General features: G+C 47.7%; 1 protein-coding gene across 1 annotated transcript; it reads left to right on the forward strand.

Moving 5' to 3' along the window:
* Positions 1 to 7,331: 7,331 nt before the first annotated feature.
* On the forward strand, positions 7,332 to 12,464 carry LOC306947597 (ras-related and estrogen-regulated growth inhibitor-like; the record flags this gene model as incomplete). The annotated part of the gene is made up of 4 exons (XM_079536963.1): positions 7,332 to 7,428; positions 10,523 to 10,579; positions 10,987 to 11,060; positions 11,979 to 12,464. The coding sequence occupies 4 exons, from the start codon at positions 7,332 to 7,334 to the stop codon at positions 12,462 to 12,464; spliced, it is 714 nt and encodes a 237-aa protein (XP_079393089.1).
* Between the last annotated feature and the right edge of the window lie 1,779 nt (positions 12,465 to 14,243).

The following is a 14,243-nucleotide window of genomic DNA, read 5'->3' on the forward strand; positions in this document are numbered from 1 at the left end:
TTGCAGATAGGCAAGATATTTTTAAGAGTGTTAAGTGCTATTTATTTATTTGTTTATTTTTGTTCCTCTCCTTACCAAGCTCTTGTTGATCTGTTAATACAATTGGCATTGTGTGGCTTCTGGGAATATTCTGTGGTGCTTTGTGACCCACAGCAAACATGGTTCTGAAGAGTGTGGGGTAAGAGGATACTGCAGGATCCCAAATCTACTCCTAGATTGTATTAAGATGTGAAAATCCTTCTTAAACATTAACAACAGAAGATGCAGCTGGGAAATTTTCCTCTTAAAGGTGAGCCAAACTATTGCATAGCAGTAAATTCTGTGTGTATCTTATCATTGAAATAACAGATACCAGTGGCTTAGTGATTTCATACCTATTCCATAAGCAATTTTTTTGATCTCTGGTCTTGGTATTTTTCTCTTTTCACATTCTGCAAATCAGGCAGATCACTGAGCAGCATGTGCAAGGCCATATTCAGCAAAGGTGCATTCAGCAAAGGATTGCATTTGTTTCTGGACAGTGATGACAACTAGGAAGAGTTTCCTGCAGCTTTCAGTAGGCTCTTGGGGTAGCTGTCAGATTCCCTACAGCTACCTTGAGAAATGACAAGTGAGCTCTGTTCACCTTGCACTTTTGTAGGGAATTCCTTGCTTCTAACGAGTCTTATGTGCCTTTGCTGCAATTCCTTCCTTAAACTAATGTTGTCCCTACTCTGAATGGAGGAAATGCTGGTTATGAACATAAGTATATCTGGGTCTTGTCCTGTCTTATAAGTCGCTGTAAGCATGCAGGAGATAACTTGATGTGCTTTAAGCATCAAGCTTTGTAGTACAGGCTGCTTTCATCTTGCCTTACTTCAGCTTGAGGGTGTGCTTGGGTTAAGCCAGTTCTCTAGTCACCAAAGAGAAGGGGTCATCTCTAGAGGCTGACTTGTCTCTCCTTGCTTTGGATAGTTTGGCATGGACAGCCCCTGGGAGAAGCTGTTCCTTCTCTGACTGTGCAGGGGGTTGGGTGCGTAGATTTTATGCTACTAGAAGAATACAGAGGCAGGGACCTTTCTACAGAAGAGGTTCAGTTTGGCTGTTGGACAGTCACCTCAAGGCAGTGTGCACAGCCCTAGGCTGCTGTAATTCAAGGAGCATCTCAGTCATACAGTCTGATTTTTGAGTGGTCCTGTGCGGAGCTAGGAGTTGGACTCAATGTTCCTTATGTGTTCCTTTCAACTCATGGTATTCCATGATTCTGTTCTACGGTAACCTTCTTTGGTCATTTCATCTTGCTTCTTCTTTTTCAATCTCCTACAGACGGAAATATGTATGGGGGGATTTCTTTGAAAACCATCTTCTCCTGGCACAGCTACCTCTTCTGCTTCTCCCAAAGGCGGCTTCAGTTCCTTGCTGGGGCCACAGATCCCTGCAGTAGCAATTAATTGCAATATGTGGTGCCAGCGTGCTGGCATGAAGAGTGTACTACCACAGACTATGCAGGGACTGCATTCCAGTTACAGGCTGTTCAGAGTCCGCAGCGGAAGCAGCGTTGCCAGCTGAAGCAATTTGACTGGGAACGTCACAGTTCCCATGTGTTTCTCAAGGTCTGTGAGTGCTGGGGCTAAGAAACAGCATGGCTTCCAGGGGAAATTTCTAGCTTTCCTGGTTGCAGAGAAACTCTTGTAAATCATGAGAGATTTCATGGCTCAGAAGCTGGAAGAAGGAGCTGAGGGTTTACTCAAAAGAAAAATATTTTCAATCCATGTGTCCCCTCCAAAAAAAAAAAAAAAAAAAAAAACAAAAAAAAAAAAAAAAAACCAAAACCCTTGGGAAAAGTGATTCTAATCCAGAAAAGACATAAGAAGAAGTTAGTTGGCTTTGTGCTGGGTTCAGTGCCTTTTTCAGCAAATATCAAGAATTCAGTCAGAAACCAGGAAATAAGAGGAAAATATCCAGATTTTATTGAATATGGTGCATTCAGACTGAGACATAACGGGGCTACTCCTGACGTTTTCTTTGGAGGAAGTTAAAGCTCCTTACACACCAAATGGAAGCAGAAATCCTGGTTCTCTGAAGTGAAGCTGCAAGTCTCCTTGACTTCATGTGTTGTGGGTGGCCACTTGAGATTTTCTTTTTTGGCTGCTTCGTGTGCTTTGCCACACTCTAATAGTTTGTGCAAGGGCAGGAATTCTTCAACAAAACAGGCAGCACTGATTCATCATGGAAATTTATCTGCTAAGACAAAACATCTTTTTGGATAGCACGTCAGATCAGGGTGGAATTTGAGAGCTGCTTTGCCCAGTCTCCGACAATTAGGCATCTGCGTGGCTTAGATGAGATCCAGACCCAAGTTCCTGCCATCCAGCCTCTCTAAAGCAAAGCTGCTGAGTTTGCTTCCCTTCAGTCTCCCCTTGGTGCTGTTTGACTTTGTGTAAATAAGAATTCACTGCCTACAGTGCAGAGGGCATCTGTCTGCTCTGAATCAGAGCTGAATTCTAGTCCCTGCTCCCTGCCCACTGGCCACAAAGCCGCCGGCTGTTCTGCTTTCCCTCTTGTGCTTTCGAAGAATGCTGATAGGACTCTGCTTCATATCCCAGCAAGAAGGACAACAGACTTTGCAATGCTGACATTTTACCACTCTAAGGAAGCCTTGTTTTCTTACCAGTGTGGCCGAGAGGTTTGCTCAAAAAGAGGCATTGGTAAGTGCCATTGCTTCTCTGCCAGCTCTGCTTCAGCCTTGTGCTGCTCTCATGTTCTCTTTTTTGGGATATAAATGCCTGGGTGTTACTACATCCCAGCTGAACTGCACAACCCCCACTGGGCACCCCTTGTTCCCCTGTTATCTTTCCAAAAGAGCTAGGAGAAGTGTTCAGCCAAGCACTAATTGAGCCTGAGCTATGGCAGCGAGTGTTATGTGCTGGTGAACAAGGATCAACGAGCTGTGGCCTGGCTGAATGTGAGCCCCAGCCCTTGTTTCATCCCTCACCCTCTTAAGAGCTATGGACTGTGGCACCTTAATTCATTGTTTTTTTCCTCCCTTCAGACAGATGCTTTCAAGATTTTGGAACATGTTTCATTAATTTAAATGGCATGTACTCTTCTTTCCTTCCAATGGGATGTGATGGTCACAGCGGCTTGTCTTTGGGCTTCATCTTGAAGACCTGGTAGCAATCTTTTGATATCTAAAGGGGGGTGTAAGAAAGAAAGGGGACAGACTCTTAAGCAGCCTGTTGTGAGGGGAAACCAGGGGAAACGGATGTAAGGAAGAAACTTTTTACAGTAAGGGTGGTGAAGCACTGACACAGGTTGCCCAGAGAGGTGATGGATGTCCCATCCCTGGTGACACCCAAGTTCAGGCTGGATCAGGCTCTGAGCACCTGATCAAGATGTAGGTGTCCCTGGTCATTGCAGGGAGCTGAATTAGATGACCTTTAAGGGTCCCTTCCGACACAATTCTATGATTCTATGAAGAAATGGATTCTCATTGGGATTGAAGTGGAAATGGCCCACGCTGGCCATCCTACAGGATGGCGTTCTGCAGCATCTCAGAGCTCCGTCTGGATGAGCTTTCAATTACCTACATGATGGGATTCCTCTTCCATCCCTTGGCAAGTTGTTCTGTGCTCTAAAATAAGCTTCACAAGCACAGCCGTTCCACACAGTGTGAAGCCTTCCTGTTGTGAGGATCCATTATGTGTGCAGCATAATGAAGTGCGATGGATGTGGGGAGCAGCAGCAGCAGCCTTTCTTTCTGATGGCCAGCTTCTGCAGAGAAACAGAAGTGCCCTGAACTCTGTCTTTGGGACCCAAGGGACTTAACATCTTAGTTATGATACAGGCCTGCTTAACATTCAGCAGCCTGCACAGGCTGCAGGCATTCATCCTGGCGAAGTGGCAGAGTAGCTTAAGAAGTTCTTAGGATATCTCATTCAGGCCTTCAGGGTGGAAGGGAAATCCTGTTAATATGCCCCTTTGGTGGTTTTTTTTTTAGTGTTTCTCTTTTACTTCCCCTGTCAGCTCTGCAAAGGCATCTTTGAACTTACATGTGCAGCCAGATTTATTTTCTCAGCATGATCCGGACACATTTTGGCTGCACATTGCAGTATGCCTCAGTGGTTAGAAATCAGCAGCAGACAGAATGTGGCACTGGGAAGCCGTGTTGGTTTGATGTCTTTTGCACTAGATGTTTTCTTTCTTCTTTTGTGACCGAAGAAATAGCCCTTTCTATTAAGAAAAGAGATGCTTCACCACCAGGTCCAGGCCAATGTAAAGCCATTATGGAGAAATCAGACAGCAAGCCTGGATATGAGCGAGCACAGGGGCTAGGTGCCTTTCATCTATTTCCTCTCTCCCTATTTATAGAACATGGGTGAAGCGATTGGGATCCATGTCCTTGTTTTGTAGTGTCTCTGCCTGGCTGGTAATAAAGAGTTTGCACAGCTGAACCAAAGTCAGGTTTTGATTCCGATAGGAGCTTGCAACACTGTTGAGAAAGGAGTGAGCTTGGCGCTCCCTGAAGTCTGAAAGCACTTTTAATTGCATGCTGTCTTTGCTATAGCAACTAAAAATATGTTTATTGACAGTGTTGCTTTTGTTATATTCTTGGAGAGCATTCCCTGATGGCCCCATCCAGTGTTAACTCTTGGGACACATGCTACTAGCGAGGCTTGCTGCGTGATTGCTGTCTCTGAGGGAATAATGTTTGTACAGTCATTAATGAGGGACAATTACAGGTAAGACGTGAGCTGACTACATGGGGTTTGAACCCTTTGGGTGGGTGCTTAGGAGATGAGCTAACTGCTATTGGGACTGAAACTTTACAATGCCTTTTTTAGTTTTAAAAAGAAGGTGCTGGCTTTGAAGTCAGCTTGACGTTGTTGCTTTCAGCATGGATCTTCTGGTCTCCTGCACTTTGAAATCAGAGCAGAAAGGGGCTGGCTTCCTCTTTATCTTTCTCTCCTAAATAAAAACACACTGCTACTTTCTGAGCCAGCAAAGTTCAGTTTTGTTTTTTTTTTTTTCTTTTCTCAAAATAGCCAATGATCCGGCAGGGATTTTGTTTGGACCATGCTATGGGAATTCCATGATCTGGGGCTCGAGGTGATTTTGTTCTGTGTCTGCTTTAGGACAGTGTTTTACTTCTGCTGGATTTTGGTTTGCAGGGACATGATTCATGAGTGAATTTGGCCCCTTTCCCAGTGCAAACTCAGCATCGTATAAATAAATAAATAAATAACCTGCAAGTATCGAGAAGCCTGGCCATAAATATTTCAGCAGAAAGCAATATCCACCCCCACCTACCTTCATCTGGCTCTGCCACAGGTGCTTGGTTCAGCGATTGCAAGTCATAATGCTGTGTTTCCATCATGATCCATTTCAAAGGTCTGGAGTAGATGTGGGCCCATGTATGTGCCACCTCTCAGTGCGTGTTTGGGAAGACATGGTGTTCCAGCATGGCTTTCCAGTATCCCTAGATGCACTGTCAGGTATGTAAATGTGACAGCTCCAGGGCCTGAGCCAACTTTTTCCTAAAGAATTCAAGAGTACACAAATAGCATTGCCTGGACTCCGCTGAATTCTGTCTTAAAGGCTAATGAAGTAAAGGAGATCATTGGAATAGATCTTCTTCTACCCAGTGTTCTCTGGCCATTTTGGCTGAACGCAGTGCTGTGGTTCAGCTTTGGTCCCACCGCAACGTGGAGGTGCAGTGAGAGCACCAAATTTGTTTCTGGTCGGAGAGCTGAAGCCACAACAAAGCCAGGACTTTCTCTATGAAATGCTGCAGCAGTGTGTTGCAATGCAGCTGATAAAAGCTCACTGATCCCAATTGTTGAAAAAAGGAAAAAAAAAAAAAATCTGGGGAAGTATCCTCTTACAGGCTTCATGCCTGGATATTAATATGCATCATCAGGGCTGTGGCATCATTTTTCTGCTGTTACACCCCGAAGAAGGATGTACTCTGATGAATGAAGTGCACCTTCCCTTGGTGAAGCTTGTGAGACCCCTATAAGGAATCACTGCTGGGGAAGCAAGAACTGAGGCCCAGCACACACCATGCATAGCAGCACTACAGCTCAGCTTAAGCACAGCAAGAAGTGGATAAGCTGTTGTGTCCTGCTAGAAGCAGGGATGAGTTCTAAGCACCTGCAATGGGTGAGGTGGCTCCTGGATGCAGTTGGGATGAATGCACAGAAAAACATACACAGAATTTACCCAGGACGCGCAGATGCTGTCAGATTTGGCTGAAATCAGCCAATGTACTCAAAAACTGAACAGGGCCAAGCAAGACAGGATTTGACTGACAATCAAATCAATCAAATGTGACAGACAAATCATTTCCTTAGGAAACGGAACTAAAAATAGGAGAGGAACACAAGGGAAACTTCTTGACACCCCCCTCTACAGTTGGGTTTTTGTCCTGAAATCTGAGGTTTGGAGCTCTTGCTGATGTCTTCTGGGCTCCAGATGGAGTCAGGCTGCAAATGTGGTTCCTGTGAGCACTGGAGTAGTGCTGGAGGAGCACGGACTGATGCAGGGAAGCACGTGCCAGCTCGTAACCAGCAGCACGTACCAGCAGCATAAGTGCAAAGAGAATGGCGCTGGGCTCAGAGGTTACAGGGCAGGAGCACCATGTAGAAGCTATAGAAGCAATTATCACCTCAGTGTTTTGTATCTCCACTTGCTTATTTCCCTTGTTTTCCAGTGCCCTCTTACCGATGAGAGCTTCAATGGCTGCCACTCTTCTATCTTGGTAGCAATCTTCAGGAAACCCTTCTTCATATTCAAGGTCAGAACACAGTTGTTGGGTCTGTGCATGCACCAGTGCTGTTCAGCTTCACCATGCTTTATGGCCTGTAAATATCCTGTTTTGGGTTACCTTGAGTGCATGTGACCTGGGTTCCACTGTAGGTGAATTCACCAGAGTTTATCAGGCAAAGAGTGGCCCATGTGAGGGATGAGGAAAGCCTTTGGAAGGGAGGCTGGAGCCCTAGAGTGGACTTTGACTGCTCCACACTCTCTCGTGTCTGTTCTGGAGTTTTAGCGCTGCTGTCACCTGTGCCGTCCATGCAAGCGGCATTCTGGAGTTTGCTGAAGGTGGCCGAGATGCTGCGGGGCTTTTCCCTCCTGCTTACCCACAAGCCTAGCAAACGGGAGTTGATCGTTAACTGGGGCTGAGGAGGAGGAGGAGAAGGAGGAGGAGAAGGAGGAGGTGAGCATCCCCCAGCCCGCCTGCACCCAGCCCTGCCCGGCCCCTGGGGCGGAGCGCGGAGCTCCGAGCTGCTGAGCGCGGTGCTGCGAGGGACGGAACGCGGAGCTCCGAGGGAGGGAGCCCCGGGCCCGGAATGAGCTTCCCGCGGCCCCTGCGGCGCTCTGTCAGCCTGAGCCCTGCCCGAACCGTGCGGATCGTCGTGCTGGGACAAGGCGCCGTGGGCAAGACAGGTAGGACCGGGGGGAAGAGGGTCTCCTGTAGGTACTGGGGCGGGATGGGGAGTGAATTCCTCCAGAATTGCCTTCCCTAGCAGCTTGGGTTTGGTTTTCCTTCCTCCCTGAGCTTTGCCCTGCTCTCCCACTGCGAGGATTTAGGGCAGCCCTTCACCCAGCCGGGACTGGCAGTTCTCTTTGCAGCACTCAGGTCTGCCGGAGCACAGCCGCCCCAACCAGCTCTGGAGATGACATTGGGGCTGCTGTGTCCTTGGGTGACATTTTCCTCTCTACCAAGGCACAACCTCTAAAACTGTGCAGTGGTGGCACCTCCGCTGGGCTTACTGCCAGCTGTCAGGGCTGTCCGAGTTGCGTTTCCATATACAGTAACCAGCCAGCCTCTTGCTTTCCTCTTTCCTCGTGTTATCAAAAAAAAATATATCACAATTTCCCCCTCTTGCCCTGAAGGGAGATCTTGCTTAAAGATCAGGAACTTGCAGTTCCAGAAATCAAAGGGAATATTAAAGTGAAATGCCTAACGAAGGACTCCCCAGGCCTGGCGCTCTCTGTGGGGAAGTAAAAGCACAATTTCATTACCCACCTCTGCTGCATTCACCTGGATGAACCCAGCTGGGAGCAGTTCTCTGCTCTCCAGAGCAAGTTTCTTAAAGTTCTGGTCTTATGGGAAGGTGTTGCAGCAGCTCAGGCATTTCCATCCTTGTATCCCAACCCCCTGAGGAGGGTTAAGTTTCGGTACAGGTCTGTGGATGAACCCCATTGGTAGCTCCAAGATTAAAACCAGCATAAATCACCCAAGGGAGGCTGGAAGTGCAGCCCTCCCTTGAGCTATCTGCTGCCTTCTGCTGCTGATCCCAGTGTAAACTTCAGAGGGAAGCTCTGCTTACAGAGTGCCAGCTGAAGATGGATTGATACTATAAAGCTTGTGAGAGGGTGTACTGTGCAGCAGGACAAATGCTCAGCACATGGCTGCACAGGGCTGTGGAAGTGACTGCAACACAGCTTGGTCATGCATCACAGCATCCCCTTCGTCATCGATAAAGACCGAATTATCCTTATCTGCACTGGGGTTCTCAAAAGAGAGCCCTCTCTGAGGTTGTTTATGTTCAAGATGGGGGGGGGAAAATAATGCTTTATATGGGTGGTTGGATGCGCTTGCACCTTGCTGCCTTCATCTTGAAGGGCAGCTTCTGGGCTCCTGCACCTGAGCCAATTTCTAATTCGCTTACTGGCTCCTCTACCTGTCCAACACCACACTCTCCTGCTCTGAGTGGCTGCTGAACATAATGACATGGGATCAGGTGCTTCCTAGAATTCAGGACTGCTGTGCCTCAGATTCCCCCAACCATTCAGGTCCCACCTGAAGGATGCTGCTGCACACCTCCTGTGGGATCCTTGGTTATCCCAGCAGAAAGCAAACATCACCTCAGTGTGGGAGCACATCAATTCTGCTTCCTGCAAGCTTTACATCAACATCTTGCCTTCAGAAGAGTTTAATGCCATATTCTGGGTTTGGTGTGTTTCATGCTCCCTTTGCTGCCCTTGCTCTGTTTTTTTCTCCTGCTGTGCTGATGTCTGGCATGCAGCCTCCATGTCCTGCCTCTCTTGGGGCTTTTTATTTGTCCTGCCCTCCGTTCCTAGTCATTTTCCACTGATTTCACTTTCTGCTCCCATTGCCTCTCTCGCCACCTCTTGCTCCTGTCCATAATCATTACCATCATAACCTACTTGAAGTGCTAAAGTCACTCACATCAGCCCTGCTCCTTCAGCCTGCAAACCACTTCTCTGCCCACACCAGAAAATATACCAACAGTGTATTTTCAAAGATACTGCCTACAAAAGGCAACATTGACTGGTTTGCTTCGTCCACCTGCAGCTGGGGGCACATGGATTGGATCTGAGCAAGCTGCCTTGATGGATACAGGTGACAAGGGTGAGGAGAAAGCCCATGCTGTGTTTGGATGGCCCTTCAGCATCAGCAGACCTCAGCCAGCCATTTAAGTGTAATTTTGGGCTTCGCATCTCCCTGTCTTACCAGCAGAGCTGGTAATCAGATAAGAGAGGTTTAATTGCGCATGCTGCCTTTGCAGGGCTTGTTTTGCTGCAGCACACTGCTGCCATATGGAAGACCTTGCTTAGGATTTCTCCATGCATCCCTCCCAGTTTACTGTGCCCCACAGTACTCCAACTTGGGAGTTCAGATGACTTTTGCCAGATTTTCTGCCAATGGCTTTTATTCCTCCTTGCAATGTGCCTGGGTCAGGTTGAACAAACAGGGCTGAGATTCATGAGACCCATCCAGGCAGTCATAGCATCAGCAGAGGTGATATAGAGGAAGAGCCTGGCCCTACAGCTTGCCTACGCATTGAGTTCATGTTCACCCACCATAAAACTCAGCATGTGCATAAATCTCTGCAGGATTCAGGGCCAGAAAAAGCAATTTATCAACCCTGACCATGAACCACACGTACAAGGAGCTGTGTGTTATGAGTTTATGATGACTGGCTTGCTCTCTGCTCCCAGCCACCAAGCAGGATTTGCTTCCCATCCACACGCCCTGAAGGGACATTTCTGACAGCAGAGGGACTCCTGGCAAGGCAAGAGATTGAGTTAGCAGAGTCCCAGGGGCCTGTTGCTGCTTTCCATCCCTGTTCTGCCGAGTTTCATTGTCATGAAAAGCGTTTACACTGCTGAATGAGCAGGCAGCTTTGGGGTGGTGGAGGTATTTGGTGTGTGGAGCTGAGTAACACCCTACTTTCTACCCATAGCATCCCATTGAGCTTTGGTCCTTGATGTGAGTAATTGCCAAAAGCATGCAAAATCCATGTTCCCAGGGCCTGGGTTAATTAGATATTGGACTAATTCAGGAGGATACAGGAATGTGAAGCATTGCCAAGGTACCTGATGCAGTGCTGGGTTTGCATTGTGGCTGCTGTAATACTATCTCCTACTTCCCATAGGGGCCGGTCTTTGCTCCAACCCTACTGCCTCCATCAACCAATATTTCTCTATATTTTGCTCTGATGATTATAACTGAGTTTGTTGCTGGTTTTTTTGTTTTTTTTTTTGTTTTTTTTTTTTCTGTTCTTAATAGCACTGACTGTCAGATTCATCACCAGAAGGTTCATTGGAGACTATGACCCAACACTAGGTAGGTAAATTCCTTTTCCTTGCTGCTAATGCTTCTCGAATTCCAAACTCACCGTATTCCCTTGTTTCACCTCAAGCAGACCAGCTGCAGTGGTCAGAGCCAACAGCCATTGTAGCACTTCCCTGTCTCTTGCATCTCTTTTTTTTTTTTTTTTTTGGCAATTGTTTTCATAAGGCAAAACATATTTTTTTTTCCCCTACAAAAGGGAAGTAAGTTTTCCTTCTTTGGACCTTCTCTCTGCCTGCTGCTTTTTCCTTCTTGAGCTCAATAAGATGTTTGAAGGCTGGAGCACCTCTCCTATGATGAAAGGCTGAGGGAGCTAGGCTTGTTTAGCCACATACTAAAATAAAATAGAAAGCAATCCTGGGGATTCTCACTGCTGTGTTTCTCTGTCTGACTTCCTCCAGAAATGATTTACAGACACGTGGCTGTCATTGATGGGGAGATGGTGCACTTTGAGATCCTTGATACAGCAGGACAGGTGAGCTCACAGAGCTGGCTGACCCAGGATTATTGAAATTGGCCATCACTGCTCTTTCACCAGCTTTAATCTGTTATGTCTGAAATACCAGCTGAGTTGTTTATCTCCGAAAAAAAAATGTTTTGGAAAGTTTATGCACTGGATTGCCAGTGAATTGCAGCAGCCCTGCCTTTCTGTACCCTCTGTGGATATGGCAGACACATCAGAGGCCTGTCTGAGCTGTGCCATCCCTACCTTGAGCACTGGGTGCAGGTTTTGGATGCCACAATGTAAGAAGGATATAAAGCTGTTAGCATCCATAGGAGGGCTACGGAGATGGGTAACAGCCTGGAGGACAAGAAACTGAGGTTGTTTGGTTTGTTGGGCCCAGAGTACAGGATGCTGAGGGGGCACCTAATGGTGGGGTAGTGGTCACGGCCCCAACGTGCTGGAGCTTAAGGAGTGTTTGGACACTGCTCTCAGACCTAAGGTTTGAGTGGTCCTGTGTGGAGCCAGGAGTTGGACTCTATGGTCCTTCCCTTCCAATTTAGGATACTCTATGGCTCTGTGATGTTCCAGAAACGTTTAGATGTGGTACATGGGACATGGATTAGTGGGGTAAGGGACATGGATTAGTGGGGAAATGTTGATAGCAGGTGGACAGTTGGACTGGATGATTTTGGAGGTCTTTTCCAACCTTGGTGAGTCTATGATTCTATGCCTCTGTGGTTCTGTTGCAGTCTGTATCCATCACATCTCTCAGCCCAGCAGACTCCTCTCCTGGGCTTGCTTGCTTGCTATCAATGCTATATGAGAGCCCAGGTCGAAAGATCCTCAGAAATAATGGTGGTGGGTCCCCATGAAAGGTTTTACGGGTTGCAGTATATTTAGAAGATGTTGGGGCTTCTCATACTAACGGCAACTTCTCTGTCCCACCAGGAGGAAGATTCCCTGCAGATAGAGGAGAAGATCAAGTGGGGCGATGGCTTTGCAGTGGTCTACTCGGTGACAGACAGGTGCAGCTTTGACGAGGTAATGCGGTTGTGTTTCCTCATCAACCACATCCACTCCAGCCCTAAGCGGAGCAGCGGGAGTGAGCAGCCGCCTGTGGTCATCGTGGCCAACAAGAAGGACTTGCAGTTTGACAGAATGGTGTCCACGCAAGAGGGTGAAAATCTTTCCAAAGCTTTGAAGCTTCCTTTCTATGAGATTTCTACTCGGGACAGCTATGAAGAGACTGTGGCAGTGTTCAATACCCTCTACCAAGAGCTCATGAGGCAGGGGCATTTTTCCCCAGGCTCCTTCAAGAGGAGGACAGCGTCGAAAGTGATGGAGAAGATCCCCAAGATGCAAGCCAGCTCCACCTTGAACTCAGCAGGCCGGAGTCTCAGCTTTAACTCTTTTAGGGACTACATCCCTGAGTGAGCATCCCTGGTGCAGAGGAACAGGACTGAAGGATGGGTCCTCCTGCTGCTGAGGCACCTGTTGTGTAGTGAGGAGCTGCTTTATTGGGGTTGAAGAGCAGTATGTAGAGCAGGAGGGGAATGTTAAGAGGTGGCATTAGTGTTCAGCAACCTCTGAAAGCCTGATCACTACAAACAGGCTTTGGGTCTGCAGGAAGGATGCTCTTCCTCTGTCCCACCCATCCTCCTCCTGCTTGATGTCAGCAACAAAGGTTGTTCCTATTGACTTCAGATGTGTTGTGTCAATGCTTGTGGGTTCCAATTGGCTGCACTGGGGATCAGATCCAGCACCCACACCTTCCTATGGGATTTCTGCTTCCCACAGAGAGCTCGCTGGGTCTGTCCCTGTCCCTTCTTCATGTTCCTGGGCTGGCAGGGAGGGCATGTTTTAAAGCAGAGATCTGTTTACAGTAAGGATAAAAAGTCTGCTAATCCCTGGTTTTTCTTAAAAGCTATTTTTTTTAACATCTGAAGCTCCTTGGCATTCTCTCCTGTAACATCACTGTAAATAAAAGCCTGGGCAAGGGGCTGTTTGCTGAGACTGCCCTTTGTTTGTCATCTCCAGAGCTGCCAGCCTTTAAGGGGAAGCAAATTGGATGGCATCACTGCTGTGCCCTGCAACATTAGGCTTAGGTCACACTGCTCCATCCTGGGGTAATGTCCTTCCTGATGCATGCCCTTGCGCTAGAACTCAGCTCAGTGTGTGTCCTGGACACTTCCAGAGTGCAAGCAGTGGGTATGGATACAGAGGAGTGCAAATGATTCTTAGTCCCTTATCTGCATTTTAACTGCTCCATCCTTTTAGCTGGATAAGTTGGCGGGGTTTTTATTTTGCTCAGTTTGGCTTTGTTATGGGGCAGCAAAGGAGCCAGGCTTGCATCTTTTTGCTGCTGCATCATCAGTGCCGTCGAGTGTCCGCTTGCTAAGCTGCTTCTGTGCAATTTCTCTCAGATGCAGAGCTCTGCTTTGCCACCCCAGGTGAGTTTTTTGGAAGACATGTGGCGTGCCACTGGTGTGTCTTCTGAGAAGCAACTGTGTGCCACTGTGCCCTGTGCCAATAAAAGCTGAGTTAGCACCTGTGTGTGATGCTCTCTTGCCTGGATGTTCCCACAGGAGTGGGGAAGAGATCGTTGTACCATGCTAAAACAGGTATATCACTTTTAGGGAGAGCACGGGTGGGGAATAATCCTTTGAATTGGGGGTTGGTGTCTCCTGTTGCTTTTACTCCACCTTTTTGTGTGCTCCCCCTTTGGTGGTTCAAAAAGGAAGAAGCTGGCAGAGATGAACACCCAGGATTCACAGCCTGAGGATATAACTCATGCTCCATCCCTTTCCTGCCCACATGGACACCCCTGACCCCTCGTAGCCCCGAAGATGGGCTGTGGTTGCTGGTGCCTAACCAAGTGCTTCCTCATCTGTGGTTTAACTCAGCTCTGCCTTCCTCCGTGCTTCCGTTGCATATCCATCCTATGGGGTGAAAAGGAACCCCATTGAGGGTCTGAAACAAGAACAGTTTGGGATAGCTCCTTCTCAACATCTGAATTATCTCCAAAGCAGCAGCAGTGGGAAACAACTCTGGGAACTGTTTGTGGCCAGACACCTGCCTACCTTGAGAACAAAATTTGGGTCTTAAAGCCTTGGGGGAAGCTGGCTATGGGGAATCAAGAACTGGGATTTTTTCTCAATCACTGACCCCAAGCAATGGAGTCTGCACCCAAACCCAGTCAGGATGCTGAACACA

The sequence above is a fragment of the Tetrao urogallus genome, assembly GCF_951394365.1.
Source record: "Tetrao urogallus genome assembly, chromosome: 6".
NCBI classification, from domain to species: Eukaryota; Metazoa; Chordata; class Aves; order Galliformes; family Phasianidae; genus Tetrao; species Tetrao urogallus.